The sequence below is a fragment of the Camelus bactrianus genome, chromosome 10 (genome assembly GCF_048773025.1).
Source record: "Camelus bactrianus isolate YW-2024 breed Bactrian camel chromosome 10, ASM4877302v1, whole genome shotgun sequence".
Lineage (NCBI taxonomy): Eukaryota > Metazoa > Chordata > Mammalia > Artiodactyla > Camelidae > Camelus > Camelus bactrianus.
Genome location: NC_133548.1, coordinates 11,019,586 through 11,036,147, shown reverse-complemented (window position 1 = coordinate 11,036,147; position 16,562 = coordinate 11,019,586). Strand labels below are relative to the sequence as shown.

Below are 16,562 nucleotides of genomic sequence, written 5' to 3'. Positions count from 1 at the left end.
ATGTGGAATGTATGTGCATTTTAATATATTGAATAGGTTATGAAATGTGTCCTAGAAAAGCACTCTGCTTAGAATCTACATTGTATTAAACTGCTCTGGGTCCATGAATGTGAGCATCATATTCATCCAACTCTGTATCCCCAATTTCCAGCACAATCTCTCGTACAAAGCAGGAATCAACATGTGTTCTAAACAAATGAAAGTGTGTTGGAAATTATATTATGTGTGGACCTTTTCCATCTTCCCTGTTTGAGAGGAGGGCTCCTGTCAACATTTCACCTTTTATAAAATCCAGCACAGGGCCTTGTAAATTGTAACTGCAAGTTTATGTGTTAATAAATGATTGGATGACTGAAAAAAAAAAAAAAGTAGAATGAGGTGAGCCACTGCGCCTTTTTTGCAGTGAAATATTAAAAGCAACCATGTTTCAATAAAGAGACTTTGGCCTTTAGTTTTAGATGGGAGTTTAAATCTTCCTAAGAATGTTTCTGGGCAATTATTTGCTAATCCTCTGATTTGTGAAGTGAGGGATACGATCAGACTTTCCCCACAGGGTTATTGAGAATATTAAGTGAAACAGGCACATACATGTGCCAAGAATAAGTGATGCTCCAAGCAGTTCCCCAGGAGATGATATTTGCCTGTACATCCGCTGGACTTCTTTCATGGACAGACCGTAAGCATCAGCCTGTCAATCAAAGCAGCCAGACAGCCAAGGTGGCCTTTGCCAAAGAATCCCACATCTCTCTCCCCTTTTAAAAATTACGGCATAAGTAATTAACAAGAAAATTTTAAGTGCCAAGAACAGTTGTATTTTGAACTTGATCACGTTTTGCCTTATCAAACAGGCATTTATTCACAGTGCTTTCAAGAATTAAGAATGAGTGAGAACAACAAGAAACTTGTATAGGATGCACATGGAATTTTTGTTTACTTAATTGTTGTTGTTTTTACAGAGCAGTCATGGCTTTTTAAAATAAACTCTGAATTAAAATGGAAATCAAGGATCTTCCTGTATGATACAATCTTTTCCTACAAGAAGGCCTTGCCAAAAATAAATAAATAAATAAATAAATAACAGTAAAAAATACAGATAAGGTTATACTTTTGCATATTTTATGTAATTTCTTCTATGTTATCTAATTAAGATCTTCTAGCCAGGGTTTTCTATTCAAGAGTGGCAGTAAAAAAAAAAAAAAAAAATGGCAGTAAACATTCTACAAATAGATCAGTTATCAAAGAATAATTATACCCAAGGGTATTGTTGTTGATATTTTTCCCATTTTAAAATTAGCCATAGAATATGACTGATTGATTAAAATTAATGTTTATAGACCACAGAGTCATATAAACCTATGAAAAGCCAGATTAGAGTTATATTTACATATTTTCCAAGGAGTCAGATAAGAGTGTAAACTTTGACATAACAATAGGATAAATTTCTATAGCAGAATAATAAACACAGGAATTATTTATAAAAATGGTACTGTATTAAGTCCATTCTGCTCTTAACTGTTTAACTACATAAAAGCCAGAGGCAAAAAATAAAGTGGTATATGTGAACGTGGATCAAAATTCATCTCATTTGTTTTATGTTTGACTTTGCCTGAAAAAATTAATTTTTTCCCATCAAGGAAGAAGTTTCCCCCAAAATAACTATTTTCTGACTGCATATTAAATGTGGAGGAAAATAACTCTTTGGGGCTAATTTTGAGAAAGCCTTGTCCTCTGTAGGTCTGGTCTAAGAATTTTGAAATAGCCTGTTTGATGAAGCATTGTCAAGGAACCTAAACTACTTTTTTTAAAATAGGAGTTTCATAGTAATTATAAGCATTCTGGTCTCTAGAAAACAAAACCAAAAAAAAAGTCAAATTTAAATAAATGTAATAGTCAAAAATAGCTTTTTACAACTTGTTTGGTTTGTAGTCTTGAGAATGTGAAATTTCTTGATTTAGATCTCTCTAGCTATGTTTTGTAACTTTGAAATTAAGACTTCACTTTGTCTGAAACTTGAAGAAAAAAACAATAACCAAAGTTTGCTACCAAAAATGAAGTGTCAATCTTAGTTTTTTTAAGGTAAAGAACTTCAGTAATATAAATCAAGAAAATGGAAAAGATAAAAGGATAATGGGGAAAATGTGACAGTAATTGTTCATCCAAAAAAAAGTTTATTTTCCATTACCTGAAGCCAAAATGTGTTTTATTGCAAATATATTTAAGGTTTAAGAATTATTTATTTTATATCCTTTCCCCAGTAAGACAACACATAATTTACCAAATTTACATAAATTACATAAAAAGATTTAGGGGAAAAAGATATCTTGCTACATAGTAGGTTCGATTGCATAGATGTTAAAGGAACACATTTTATACCCACTGTAACAGTAACTTTTTATTATCTTCTTGGGCACTAATATTTCAATAAACAAAATTTATGAGCATGCTGAATTCTTAACATCCATGTCTTAGAAAGTGTTAAGCCTATTGTCTGTTAAATCACTACTTTGTTTATACATTGAAATATACAAAAGGAAAAAAAAAACAAAGAAGAAGAAAGAAGGAAGAAGGGAGGGAGGGGAAAACCACAGGAAATAATTCACATCTGCACAAACACATTCTCAGTTGACTAACCACTTGTATTTATTGCCATTCTTGGTCTTATTACTCATACTAACTCCACATGCAGTGGCTTCCACAATACCAGTGTCTGTTCCAAAAAGGATTATTTCACTCTTCTTCATAGCTTTCTGAGATCCATTTGTTAATTTCCAAGAAATATCTCACAAGTCTATCAAATATGAATAAGTCAGAAAGATAGGATGCTGTTCAATGTTTGGAAGTCACCAGGATAGCTCTCCAAAACAGGATAACTCAGCTTGTTCAGCATTTCAACTCTAGTATTCCTTACTACCTTTTACTTGTCACTGAAACGTTTGCTGCTTCAGAATCCACATTGAATAAAAAAAAAAAACCAAAGAATCAGCCAAATACTAATTGTCTGGTGATTATTGCATGCACTAATCTTAGGGATGTAGAAACCTCTATAAAGATTGAGAATGATAGTAAGTGCTGAAACTTCCGTGTAATTTTTTTTTTTTTTTTTGGTCGTTGCTGCCTTTTTAAAGCTTATGCTATCCAAACTCAGAGAACCGACGTTAGAGGAAGCAATAACTACTTCTGATGTATTGTGTGCAGATTAAGGCCAGTTCCCCCAAATTACCACACATATTGTAGTTACCAACACGTTTCTCAACCCTATCACTTTATATACATCATGTATTCCTCTGTCAAACTGCATAAAAGTTGTCACCGTTGAGACCTCGAGCCCTTCTCAAACACAGCACGGAATACTTGCACGTCTGCCCTCCATGCAGATCGTTAAACAGCAGGCTGCCTTTGCAAGCCCTTTCCAGTCAAGTTCTTTGATTGTCAGCTTTGAGATGCACACACCTGGAGTTCACAATATTTCCTTTATCTGGATTGTAAACTTCTGGGTTTGGAGAATCGATTTATGACGAGGTCGTTCACTCGGCCTGCATTCGCGGCTTCTTCCTAAGTGTCAGAGTGGTAGGGCCAGTCCCAGCTGCTGGGAATGCCGCCCCTCTGGGAAGGGCCCGAGTCGCCCCAGCCCCTCCCTCCCCACCCACCCGCAGTGCCTCCTCTGCGCGGGAGCAATGCAGAATGCCGGGCTAGTGTCTCCACGCCTCCTCCCGACTGCTGGGCACCCGGGAGCCAGGTTTCCGCCCGCGCGCTCCGACTGGTGCAACCGGTTCCCGCGCTCGAGCGCGCGGGGCTCAGGCCTCCGCAGCGGCGCCGCCTCCTGCGTTTCTGGTGTCTCCCGCTCCCGCGTCCTCTCAAAGCCTAGATCCCCGACTCCCCTTCCCCGCGCTCGAGACCCTTCTTCCGGGACTCTTTCCCTTATTCAAGACTAGGAGGGCTGAAGCTGGCACTGTGGGCAGTGCGCAGCCTGGCAGCGAATCCCGCTCTTCCCGCGTCCAAGACCAGCGGCGGGAAGGTCTTTGCACACTCAGCGTCTCCCGCCCTCCACTCCGCGGCTAGAGCGCAGCCAATCGGCTTCTGCGGCAGGAGAGCTGCTATCCAATGAGAGCAGAAGGACGCCAAGATCTCAGGCCAGATGCGCAGTTCCCTCGGCAGTTTCCCCGGAGCGCGGGACTGCTGGAGGTTCCCTTAAGCCGCAAGCGCAGACTGGTGACGGCTCGGTTCCGGACGGACTCTTGTCTTAGGTGAGTTTCACCTTTGGTCCTGGGGCTTATCTGGAGTTTTGGGAAAATTCAGTGGCTGAGGCACAATTCGAAAAAAACTTAAGGATTGGGTAGAGGGGGTGGGGAAGGAAAAAAACCAAAAAACAAAAAACATCGTCCTGGATACTGTTGTTCCCGAAAGGGGAACTGAGATCTATCCCTGGACGTGTAAAAAGAACAGAGTAAAGTAAAAGGACGTGTATTACTTTTGCTGTGCCCAAGGGTAGACGTTGTAATTTTAAAAACTGATGGGTCTTGTAAAAACCAACCTTAACTTCGTAAAAATGTGTCTTAAGATCAGCCTCTCTCTCTGAATTCTGTGTATAACAAACCATGTCAAATGTGTTTTCCTGGGTGAGCTTCTTTCCAAGATAAAATATTCTAAGTGGCAAATGTTGATTATGTTCTCAGGCAGGTTCACATAACTTGCTAACTACATTTTAGTCACTGTTTTCATCAAGGTTAATTTGCTGTTTCAGGAAACTTTTACCCAGTGACATAAAAGCTGCAAATATCTTTACTGTTTATTCCAGTAACTTCTTCAAAGACCCAATCATTCTTCAAAAGAAAACATCAAAGTACAGTTTACATACCAAGACTTCCTGAACCCTTGCCTGAGCATCCTTGCCCTGTTACAGCCACATCCTAAACTGTCACCCAGTACTTCCTTTACCCTAACCAATCCCCCACATTAAAGACACAACTTAAACCGGACTTCAGAATCTTAACAAATAACTCAACCTTGCTGTCCCCTCTGAGACACTAGCAAAATCCTGTCAAGTTCTTGCTCTCCATGACCTCTGTAAGCATTCCTCTTAGCTTTGTCTTACCAACAGGTTGCTCTGGTGATATTTCTGGGAGCCAACAGTTGACATTTTTGGAGGTCCCAGCAAGACCTAGGCAGTTTCTGCTGCTGCAGCAACACCTTCAAGCCAGAATCACTGTGTGCCTCTGAGGTCCCTGCAACCTTCTCTTCCGGCACTCTCTGAACGCAAAGGTAGAGGAAGTAAATCTTATATTAGGTTGAACTCCAGTTTCTCTTTGTTAAACTCCCCAGGTGATGAGTTTATTTTGCCCCTGGGAGTAAAGAAACCTTTTTAGGAATCCTTTTGCTTACCTGATGCAAATTTTCAAAGCTCTTATGCTTGGTGAAAATCTGCCTTAGCAGCAGCACTACAGTGTGTCCCTATCCTTGTCACTTGTGGTTGTACTTGTGTAGAGGAAAAAGGTGTACGCTGCGCTAAGTCGGCTTCTCCAGCCAGTCCTGGGGACGAAGACGTCCAGAAGGTTTTGTTTCAGGCTGGAGGGACCGTCCGAAACAACCGCAGCATGAGTATTTCACTCTGGAGTTCCCCCAGCAGCCAGGTTCCTGCTTTCCCAGTTGTCCGAAGAAAAGAACCCAGAGAGATGGCGGTGGGGAGGAGTGGAAGGGCGTAGGCTGGAGGGAGCCTGGAGGAAATGAAAACGAAAGTCTCCAAAGGGCCAGAGGGCGGGGCAGTTCCTAAAAGTCAGGCGGGCTTTTCAACTCTTATCCCCACCTCCCTCTTGCCTGGTCGGTCGGAGCCGAAGTGGGAGCGCTCTCCGTGGCCAGCCGTGTGCGGAGCTGGGAGGCGGGCTTCGCTGCTCGAGGGCTCGGGCGCGCCGCCTGCACCTGGGCTGGGCGCTGGCGGAGGGCGAGGGGCGCGCGGCGCGGTGAGCGCACGGCGGGCGGGTGGAGGAGAGGGGGAGGAGGGAGAGAAAGAAAGGCGGGACGGAGGAGGGGGAGAAAGGAGAGGAGGGAGGAGGAGGGAGCGGGGAGAGAATCATTTCTCATTTTACAAACAGGAAACTAAGGCTCAAACAGGCTAAAGTGAGTTCCCTGAAAGCTCGTTCCCAGGAAATGACGGAGACGGGGCTCCTGCCCCATTGTCAAATTGTGAACTCAATAAGCATAGTCTTTAGGTAACTAACTTGACTAGAAATTCGGGAACTAGAGCTTAAACTGAACAACAATGTGCAGAAGTAACCCAGGAGGTGAGCATTCTAGAAACAACTTCTTTGTTGTTTTCAACAAATCAATGATTTTTCTAGAATAGAAGAGACTCAAAAGACATAATAAATAAAGACAACCTATGTGCTTCAGTTGGATCTTGGTCTGAATAAATTAGTATTGTGATGGTATAAGAAAAAGTCCAAAATTTTTAGAGGTGGAAAGTGATAATTAAGCTTAAAATGGCATGATGTCTCTTAACTGTAAAATAATGTAGTAAAATGAAAAGATGATGTAAATTTGCACAAGAAAAAAAGGAAAACAGAATAAGCACATTGCCCATGTAATAAGTGATATGTGGTAAGTATATGGAGGCTCATTATACTATTCTCTTTTTTCTCTATGTGAAAACGTTCATAATCAAAAGTCATCAAAAATATTCTCTTTGGATCTTTGTGACCTTCAGTGGATAGTTTAATCTGTCTGGGTGTTCAAATTCCTTATCAGTGAAATGGGGCTAATAATATACCTGTCTCCCAGGGTTGGAAGAATTATATGAGGTGGTTTATGAAAAGCACTTAGAATAGGACATAATTCCTCATCTGCACACACCATTCATTCACTGAACGTATCTTTGCGGAGGGCTTGCTCTATGACAGGCTTTGTGTTAGATGCTGGGATCCTGAAGACAGATGGCTGCTACCCTCCACGGCTTTCGTTCTAGTGGTATTTATCACTGTTGAAGATTTCACTCTTTTATTGACATTGTTCATTCTCTTCTGGGGAGCCATCAGAAGAAAGCTAGATGGGGAAGTACCTCTTTAAACAAAAAACTAAAGCTGCAACTAAAGTTTCTCACTGTCTTCCCACTTCAAGTTTATTTCGTCTTCATGGTCCTACCCAGTTCTTTTCCCATCTGTTTCCCTATAATTATATCATCCCTGTATCATCTCCATCTTAAATGGAGGCCAGATTTTAACATCAATGTATCTAGAAAACATTTTTTGAATTTTCCAACTGGACGATCCATCTGTAGGGTATATATACCTGCATTTGAATTGCATCCCTGCCATGTAGCCCTGGCCTTGGGCAGGTCACCTGTTTTCTCTGAGTTATACTTTGCCCATCTGCAAAATGCAGGTATACCTACGTGGTATATAAGCAAGCACTGGAAATTAGAGGTAATTTTTGTAAAGTATTTAGTATACTGATCTATATGGTTCAGATCATTATAATTAGTGGATAAACTGTCTACATGCTATACTAACATCTCTGAGGAAAGCGATGCTGGAGGGCAAGGGGAAAGGCAGGCTATGGGGTCCCTGTTAATCTGATCCTCTGTACGAGTAATGGTAGCTATGAAGATACTGCTGTAACGTGAACCTTTTGGAAATTAGTGTTTCAGCCAATACAGAGACGTTCATCTTCAAGCCATCATGAGCTCTAAGAAGCAGAGGCCACAGAAGGACTCATATGAAAAGAATAGCAAGAAAATTGAGCACTACTTTTCTAAGGTATGTTTGTAAATACTGTTTATGGAAGATACCAGTATTAGGCTTAACCCTCCTTGACACTGGGCTTTACAGTCCTTCCTGTCAAGAAATTATGCCATTTTTCTTGTAGGGAAATTATGTAGGGAATAGTAAATAAGTTAAAGTCTGTCTCATCCATTTTATTCTTCTTATTTTGGTGGGATGATGGTACGGAGGAATTTTAATAAAACTCTTAGCCGTATCAAAGCAGACTTTGATAAAATCTGTTGTAACACCTTCTAAACAACAACCAAAAAATCAAATATAACATATTACAGTAAACTGTGGAATAAAAGCAAAATTAATGCTATTTCATGACATGAAAGTATATACCATCCCAAACATGGTTGATCTATTTATTCAGTAACAATAACAACCTACATTTGTATGGCGCTTTACAGTTTATAAAACAATTTTTTTAATGTTTTTTCTTACCATAACCTTGCCAGGCAGTTAGGGAGGGTTTTATTCTCCTCAATTTGTTTACGAGGAGAGAGGGGGACTGAGTTGCTGCTTAAGGCAGAAGTGGAATGAATACTTGGACTAGTGTTGACTGACATTAAGTTGGGGCTCTTTCGACTAATGGGGCACTGTTATCCTATCAAACCAGTATCTCCTTTCATGAGTCTTAAAATACTCTTTGAATTAATCAACAAGAAGGCTGAGAAATGGTAAGCATTTGAAAATGCAACTTAAAAGCCTTTAACTTTTCTCTTAGTCTAGTCCTAACTAGAACATGTGAGTATTTAGAAAAGCCGAAACCAACCTAGTTCTGTTTCCCTCTGCCCTACTCCATGACAGAGCAAGCTAATTGCCCTGGTCCCTCTTGAAAGTGTCTACATCTGCCCGAGAATCTCTTGACTAGTCAGAAATCCATTACAGTGTTCCGATGGGGTGTGTGACACTTCTGACAGCCTTAGGCTGAAAGGATGGTTCTCTGAGAGTCTGTATGTATGCCCAGAGTACATTTATACTGCCTTTTGTTCCTTTTTCTCTTTTGTTTTGGCGTTTCGGGATCCAAAATATTAGTACCATTACGAAGAAGGAAAATAAAAGTTAACCTATCTATGTGCCAGTCATTGTACTAGGCGTTGTCACACATGATGTTACACTTAATCCTTACAAGAATCCTGGCATTGTTATTCCCATTGTAGCAAGTGTCCTCGCTGGCACATGAACCCGTATCTGTTGATGCCTGTGCCGTAATGAATATGACTTGGGGAAAACATATCTTTTAGACATAGGAAGCAGATGCTCTTAAATTTTTATTGAATTTCTCTATTCGATTAACCCTCCCCTGTAATTCCTCTCCCTTCCCCTACTCCTGATTTTTAAGATAATGCCCTATAAAAATAGGAATCATGAGTATAAAACTTACAAAAAAGGTTATATAGTCTAATGGAAAAAATACTGGAGTACTGATACTCAATTTATTCATTGGTTATTATGTGACCATAGGAAAGGCACTTAATAAGAAAAACTTTCTGTATCTCAGTTTCTCCATCAAAAGGACAGAGAGGCCATATTTATTCCTCCTCACTTTATAGAATTTGGGGATTAATTGATATAATAGAGAAAATAGAGTTCTTTGCCTGATAGATGCTAAGTGAATCAGAGTTTTTATTATTAGAAATAACTATATTATTGTGACCAAATGATTACATAACTGATGATGGTTTTGTCTAACATTTAATGCCTGAAAATAAACCATGGTTACTTATTCTTGCTGAGTTCGGTGCTTTAAGAACAGATCACTATGCTCAAAAAAAGTAAAACTTTTATAGCTGAAAATAGTAAACAAGACTTGAAGTAACACTATGAGAGAGCTGGCAGACTTTTCAGCATCTCTGTTTTTGATGCACCTGGAAAAAAATTCTCTCTTTCCTCATATTTCTCAGGAAAAAAAAAATGCACTAGTGTAGCAGTATTAAGAGCTTGTCTGACTGATGAGATGGGAAACTCAGCTTTTATTTTGGATCCCAACTCAAATTCCGATTTAATTCTATTCACTGGCCTTTTGAGATTGGCTCTGAGTTTCACAGATAAATTTTGTGAATGGCATGCTCAAAAGAAAAACAAGAGACTTAGGGTTGCATTTGTAGCTTTAAAGTATGTAACATTTGTTTTTAGGTCAATGAAAAGCAGCAGAATAATCCCAGTACTTCTCAAATGAAGACGGACTCTAGAAAAAGTTCAGAGAATATAGCCAACGCCCAGGCTGAAGGACCCAAAGACCAGACTGTATCCCAAGATAAGACAATTTATGTTCACTTGAATGTAAACCTCAAGAAAAACAAAAAAATGCCAGTTGTGCTCACGCATACTAATAAGGCTAGCTTATACATGGCACTCAGCACTCTCAAGGCTGTCAGAGAAGTAATGGAATCTCATCCAGACCAAGAAATGCTGGTATGTGGCAAAAGTGGAATTGAAGGATACTTAAACCTTGGAATGCCCCTGAGCTGTTTTCCTGAAGGCTGCCACGTGGAAATCACCTTTGGTCCATGTAAAGCAAAGCAGGAAGAGGTGAAGCAGGTATTCCGCCAGCACAACAACATGTCTACTGATGACTGCGTCAAGTTTTATATTCACGCAGTCGGGAAGGGCCCCAGGAAAAAGATTGTCAAGTGCGGGCAACTTCACAAAGATGGGTGCAAACTCTGCATCTTTGCCTTCAAAGGAGAAAGCATTAAGAAGGCTCTGTGCGAGGATGGCAGATTTCTTCCCGTTCTGGAGAATAATGATTGGAAACTCATTGAAAACCTGAACTGCATTTTAGAAAGCTCACAGAAGGTTGATCACCTGGAGGGCAAGCTCTTTCAGCTTAGCATTGAGAAGAAAAGTGTGGCTGCCGTGGCTACTGTGGCTGCTGTGGCTACTGTGGCAGCAGCTGCTCAGAATTCTGAGTCACAGGTGATAAACCCCTCTCGGTTGATAGAAGAAATTGTCAACCAGTACCCCAGTTTGAAAAGAGAAAGGGATAAAATTAGAGAAAACTTTGAGAAAGAGAAGCAAATAAGAAAGGGGAAACAATTATTTAAATTGCATAAAGCAAACTTTGGGAAACTGACCAAAAACTCTACTTTGGTTAAAGTCCACAAACTTCTTTCTCATCTCAGTAATTCAGTTGGGTTCCTATCATGGGACAACAATGGGAACACAGGTTGTGCCACTTGCTTTGTCTTTAGTGGGTTGTACCTTTTCACTTGTCGGCATGTAATAAGTGATATTGTGGGGAAGGGAGTAGAGCCAAGTATGTGGGCCCATGTCATTGGTCAATGTGTAAAGGTGACATTTGTTTATGAGGAGTTCCTAGAAAGAGAAGAGAACTACTTTTTCGTTGAACCTTGGTTTGAGGTATCTGATGTAAATCTTGATTATGCTGTTCTCAAACTGAAGACCTATGGACAACAAGTACCTGTGGGATTATACAATGGAATTGGTCCTGCACCACATAGTGGGTTGATATATATTATTGGCCATCCAGATGGGCAGGCAAAGTCTACTGATGCTTGTTCTGTGATCCCACAGGGTCAGCGTGAAGAGGCGTATCAGGAAAGTCTTCAGGCTAGGGAAGCAGAGAGTTATAGTCCTGGCATGCAGTATATCCATATGCACACTCAAAGAAGTTTCCCAGAAACAATTCGAGAGTCTGGCTTGATCACTTATCACACCTCTTTTTACTTGGGATCTTCTGGCTCCCCTGTTTTTGATTCAAATGGTTCATTGGTGGCCATGCATACTGCTGGCTTCCCTTATATCTACCAAGGTGAGTTTTCTAGCATCATTGAATTCGGCTCTACTCTGAAATCCATCCTCTCTGATATCAAGGAAAACCATACAAAGTGGTATGAAGAAGTATTTACAAATCTGCAGGAAGTAGAAATGGTGAGTGTTTAGGATGAGGAACAGTGAGAATTCAGTCAGTTTGCCACCTTTAAGGGAATTACCTATGGAATTGTTATTCCATAAGCAATGATGATAGTTTTCTACCTTCCACAATGGTCAGTCTCATAAAAAAAATAATAATTAATGTTATCGACCACTTCCTATGCACCAAGCATTTTTCTAAGCACATGAAGAGACTAGTCTTAACAACTCTATGATGAACTGGACTATTATCCCTGTGTTTTCTCTTGCAAATGCCTGTATTGTTGCTGTGGTAGCTGCCTCCAGTGCTGCTGGATAGCCGCCCAGCTTTATAGCACCCCCATACTAGGGACACCTCTTGCTGACTGCTTAGGGCACGTTGCTGAAGAGGGTGGGCGGGTCGTGTGAGATTGTAAGAGCTCTTCACAAGAGGGGAAGTAGAATGCTGGAGGAGGCAATCAAGGGGAAGTAACCACCAGTTGACCTTCGAGCTGGACCCGGGCAGTTGGAGGCACTTCTGTCCTTGGAATGTACACTTTGCCTACCATTCCCACAGAGAGAGCTGTTCCAAGGACATAGCCTTGACTTTGAAATACTATATGATATCACTTGTAAATGGACTCTAAAAAATAATACAAATGAATCTATATACAAAACAGAAACAGACTCATCGACATAGAAAGCAAATATGGTTCCCAAAGGGGAGAGGGAAGAAGAGAGGGACAAATTAGGAGTATGAGATTAACAGATACAAACTGCTATACATAAAATCGATAAGTAACAAGGATTTACTGTATAGCACAGGGAATTTTATTCAATATCTTGTAATAACCTATACTGGAATGTAGTCTAAAAAATAGTCATATCACTTTGCTGTACACCTGAAATTAACACAATATGGTAAATCAACTATATTTCAATTAAAAAAAATTCTGGCAAGAGGGTGCAAAGATCTACCCATCTTATGACCTCTCAAGCCAAGCTTATATGTAAGTTCCCTTGCTTATTAAACTGCTACCTATCAATCTGGAGTGCTCTGCCTCTTTCTTTGGTCTCTTCTTGCCCTCCGTGTACAGGGGCAGTTTTTGATCTAATAAGCTTTGCCCCAAACCATCTTAAAAGTAGTAGGTGCCTATCCCACTTCTGGGCATATATCTGGAGAAAATTCTAAATCAAAAAGATAACATGCACCCCAGTGTTCACAAAAGCACTATTTACAAGCACTATTTATAGGCAAGACATGGAAACAACCTTCCATGTCTATTGATAGATGAACAGATGAAGAATTTGTGGTATATATAGACAATAGAATACTACTCAGCCATAAAAAGAATAAAGTAATGCCATTTGCAGCAACATTGATGGACCTAGTGATTATCATATAAGGTGAAGTAAATCAGACAGAGAAAGACAAATATCATATGATATCACTTACATGTGGAATCTAGAAAAAGTGATACAGATGAGCTTATTTACGAACCACGACTAGACTCACAGACATAGAAAACAAACTATGGTTACCAAAGGGAAATGGTAGGGGAGGGATAAATTAGGAGTTTGGGATTAACATACACACGCTAGCATATATAAAACAGATAGACAACAAGAACCTACTGAATAGCACAGGAAACTATATTCAAGATCTTATAATAACTTGTAATGGAAAATAATCTGAAAGAGAATATAAACATAATATATGTATAACTGAATCACTTTGCTGTACACAGGAAACTAGCACAACACTGTAAATCAACTTTATTTCAATTTAAGAATGTAAGATGCTTGATACCATGCTCTCTGTCTCCTGCTCACTCACGACTTGGGATGGAGGACAGCCCTTCCTTTGGCTCGATGCTCCTTACCCCAGCTCCTAGGATCTGTAAATAAAAAATCTTGTGATTCCCTTTCCTTTGTGTGGGTGTATTGAAACCATGCCCTCGATCCAAATGACCCCATGAGTTTCACTTGCCCACAGTGGGAGCTCGGATGCTGAGGGAGCTACCTGGTGACCCTGTGTGGCTGGTTTGTGCCCCCTCATTCAGTAAGTTATCATATACATCTTCTTGATTCAATACACCAGCTCCAGCTTCCCAACACCCTTGGAAAGATGCAGTTAAAGTTCCTCTGTGTCTTTTCATGGTTTCATAGCTCATTTGTCTTTATCACTGAGTAATATTCCATTGTGCGGAATACCATTCAGTGGAATACCACTGTCTGTGCATTCATCTTTTGAAAGATGTCTTAGTTGTTTCCACTTTGGGGTGATTATAGCTAAAGCTGCTATAAGCATTTGTATACCAATTTGTGTGTGAATGTAACTTTTCAACTCAATGGGTGGAAATACCTAGGAGGGTGATGACTCGACTTTATGGTAAGATTATTGTAAGAACTTGCCAAACTGTCTTCCAGTGTGGCTGTACCATTTTACATTCCCACCAGCAAAGAATGAGCATTCATATTGCTTCACATCTTCACCAGCATTTGGTGTTGTCAGTTTTTTTGTTTTTTTTTTTTAATTTTAGGCATATTAATACTGTTGGAATGCCTGATACTCTTTAGGAGATTGTGGGATTTATTCATAAACTGGGGCTGTCTTGGTGATCTAGCATATGTATACATAATTATAGTATCAGTCTGGATTTTAATGGAAAAATAAAGCCACTATAAATATTATAAGAATAAAGTATTTAGTTAGGAATTGGGGCTTATATGAATACAGACAGAGTAAGGGAGGAGAAGATCTGTAAAACTGCAGGAAGAGGATGTCAGCCTAAAGCACAGGAAGCCGAGGAGAACCTGCTGAGTGATGTGCGGAAGTCTGAGAATTTGCATATCTTGTCGCCATGGCATGTGGTCAAGAAGAAGTCATGCAGTCACGGTAACGATGAATCAGGGAGTGAGTTTATGCTGAGTGCCACCCAGAAGTTTACAAATCGAACAGCCAGAGAAATTGAGAGAAGGGAGAGGAAGTGGTTGAGGTGGTGTGGGAAGGCTGAAAGCTGGAGATGGGACTCACCAGCAATTGCACTGAAGGATTCACTCCATCAATATTAATTTACGTGTTGGGCTTCCTGTTACTGTTGTCCAGAGAATGGAGAACAAGACAACGTGATCCCTTCCCCAAATCCCCTTTTCTCTCTAGGTATCAACCAGTGTTACTGTGTGATTTGATCTTTACAGTGTACAGCATTCCCCAAGGAGCACTTCCTGGACAAAATTCAAACAGCATAATCATTGGAGTAAGGTACAAAGTATAAAACAGAACAAAACAAATACTATTTCTCAGTCTCATTATTTGCAGATTCTGTATTTGCAAATGTACCTCCTCCCTAAAATTAATTTGTAATCTTCCCCCTCCTCAAATCCACACTGGTGCTTTTGGTCATTCACAGTTGTGTGCAGAGCAATAAAATATTTGAGCTGCCTGATGCATCCATTCCCAGCTGAGGCAGAACAAAGCCCTGCACTGCCTTTTTTCAGCTCTCATAGTGTAAACAAGTAGCTTTATCTGCTGTCTATTTATTACCATGTCTTTGCATTTTTGTGGGTTTTTTTTTTTTTTCTGGTGGTGGTGTTTTTGCTGCTTAAAATGGCCCTCAATCATAATGCTGAGGTGCTGTCTAGTGTTCCCAAGCACAAAAAGTTGTGATGTGCCTTATGGGGAAAATAAATACATGTGTTAAATAACCTTTGTTCTGGCACAAGTTACAGTGCCGCTGGCTGTACATTTCATGTTAATGAGTCAACAATAGACATTAAATAAGGCTTTTTTTTTAAACAGGAACACACATCAAACAAGGTTCTATATTGATTGAATGAAAATGTTGTGACCAGAGGCTCACAGGAATCTAGCCCTGTGTTTCCCCAAAAAGCAATGTTTCAATATTCCCTAATTCAGAGTTTGCAGCAAATTTATGGAACAAAACTGCCACAAATAATGGACTTGACTGTATATATCATTTCAAATGTAATTGCAAGTGTCTAATCATCACAGGAACTTAGATGATTGACTGTGTATTTAATGATTTCTGACATACTATCTCAGTACCTATTAGACAAGTAGAGTAGGTACTATTATTCCTGTTGCCTGTGTGAGAAGGAAGGATAACTGAATTGTTGTCCAAATTCCAGGGCAAAGACTGAAACTGAAGTCATGAAATATAGTTTATTGTTCTTTCTGCTAATTGAGCTTGTTTCTCAGACCCCTGTGTCCGATTCCTGTGTCTAACATCCACCCAGATCGCTTAAGAAGCATGGTAAACATCTCAAAATGCAACAAATGCCCTTTTCTGATTCTCCTTTGTCCTACCTCCGAAGACCAGGTAGTTAGAAAGTCCAGCTTTGGCCTGGATTTATCACCATCTGTCCTCCAATTCCCAGCTATAGAGCCAACCCACAATCACATGCTAGCACAGATCTCTGTTTGAAGTGGGACAGTGGGCTGAAGGGACTTGTAGTGAGTTGAATTGTGCCTCCTCAAAGGTTTGGCCAAGTCCCAACCCTTGGTACCTGTCAATATGAGGTGAGGTCATCCTGATGAATGGGGTAGATCTTAAATCCAATAAAAAGTGTCCTTGTAATTATAGGATAAACAAAGATGGAGCTATCCGTCATGGAAGTCCACATGGTGATGGAGGGAGAGAATGAAGTGCCGCGCCTACAAACCAAGGAACGCCAAGGGTTGCCGGCAGGCGTTGGAAGCTAGGAGAGAGACATGGAACAGGGCTTTCCTCAAAGCCTCCAGAAGGAATCAACTCTTCTGACACTGACTTCAGGCTTTGGACTTTGAGAACAGTGCTGTGAAAATCCATTTCTATTGTTTCAGCCACCAAGTGTGTGGTCATTTGTGACAAACCTGATGGCTTAAAACTAGACATCTATCTGTCTCTCTCACAAAGACATTGAAGGCCTCCCACATAATCCAGGATA

The 16,562-nt window shown here is 40.3% G+C and overlaps 1 protein-coding gene and 1 long non-coding RNA gene across 3 annotated transcripts; one reads left to right on the top strand and one right to left on the bottom strand.

Moving 5' to 3' along the window:
* Positions 1-347: 347 nt before the first annotated feature.
* LOC141578833 (uncharacterized) lies at positions 348-5,945 on the bottom strand. Of its 2 annotated transcripts, none has more exons than XR_012509583.1 (3): positions 5,812-5,945; positions 5,093-5,711; positions 348-4,299 (listed from the first exon to the last, which is right to left on the bottom strand). It is a non-coding gene; the product is annotated as an uncharacterized LOC141578833 (long non-coding RNA). The 2 variants fall into 2 exon arrangements; XR_012509582.1 differs by having other exon boundaries at positions 348-4,274.
* Positions 5,709-12,658, top strand: FAM111A (FAM111 trypsin like peptidase A). The gene is made up of 3 exons (XM_074371974.1): positions 5,709-5,954; positions 7,629-7,745; positions 9,894-12,658. Exons 1-3 carry the CDS (start codon positions 5,721-5,723, stop codon positions 11,661-11,663), a joined length of 2,121 nt encoding a protein of 706 aa, XP_074228075.1. The 5' UTR covers positions 5,709-5,720; the 3' UTR covers positions 11,664-12,658.
* The last annotated feature ends 3,904 nt before the right edge of the window (positions 12,659-16,562 follow it).

Bases quoted from the DNA above. Each gene is read 5' to 3' on its own strand.
- FAM111A (XM_074371974.1), top strand. From the start codon at position 5,721: ATGAAAACGAAAGTCTCCAAAGGGCCAGAGGGCGGGGCAGTTCCTAAA. The intron at 5,955-7,628 runs GTGAGCGCACGG...TTTGGAAATTAG, and splicing joins GGCGAGGGGCGCGCGGCGCG to TGTTTCAGCCAATACAGAGA. The intron at 7,746-9,893 runs GTATGTTTGTAA...ATTTGTTTTTAG, and splicing joins TTGAGCACTACTTTTCTAAG to GTCAATGAAAAGCAGCAGAA.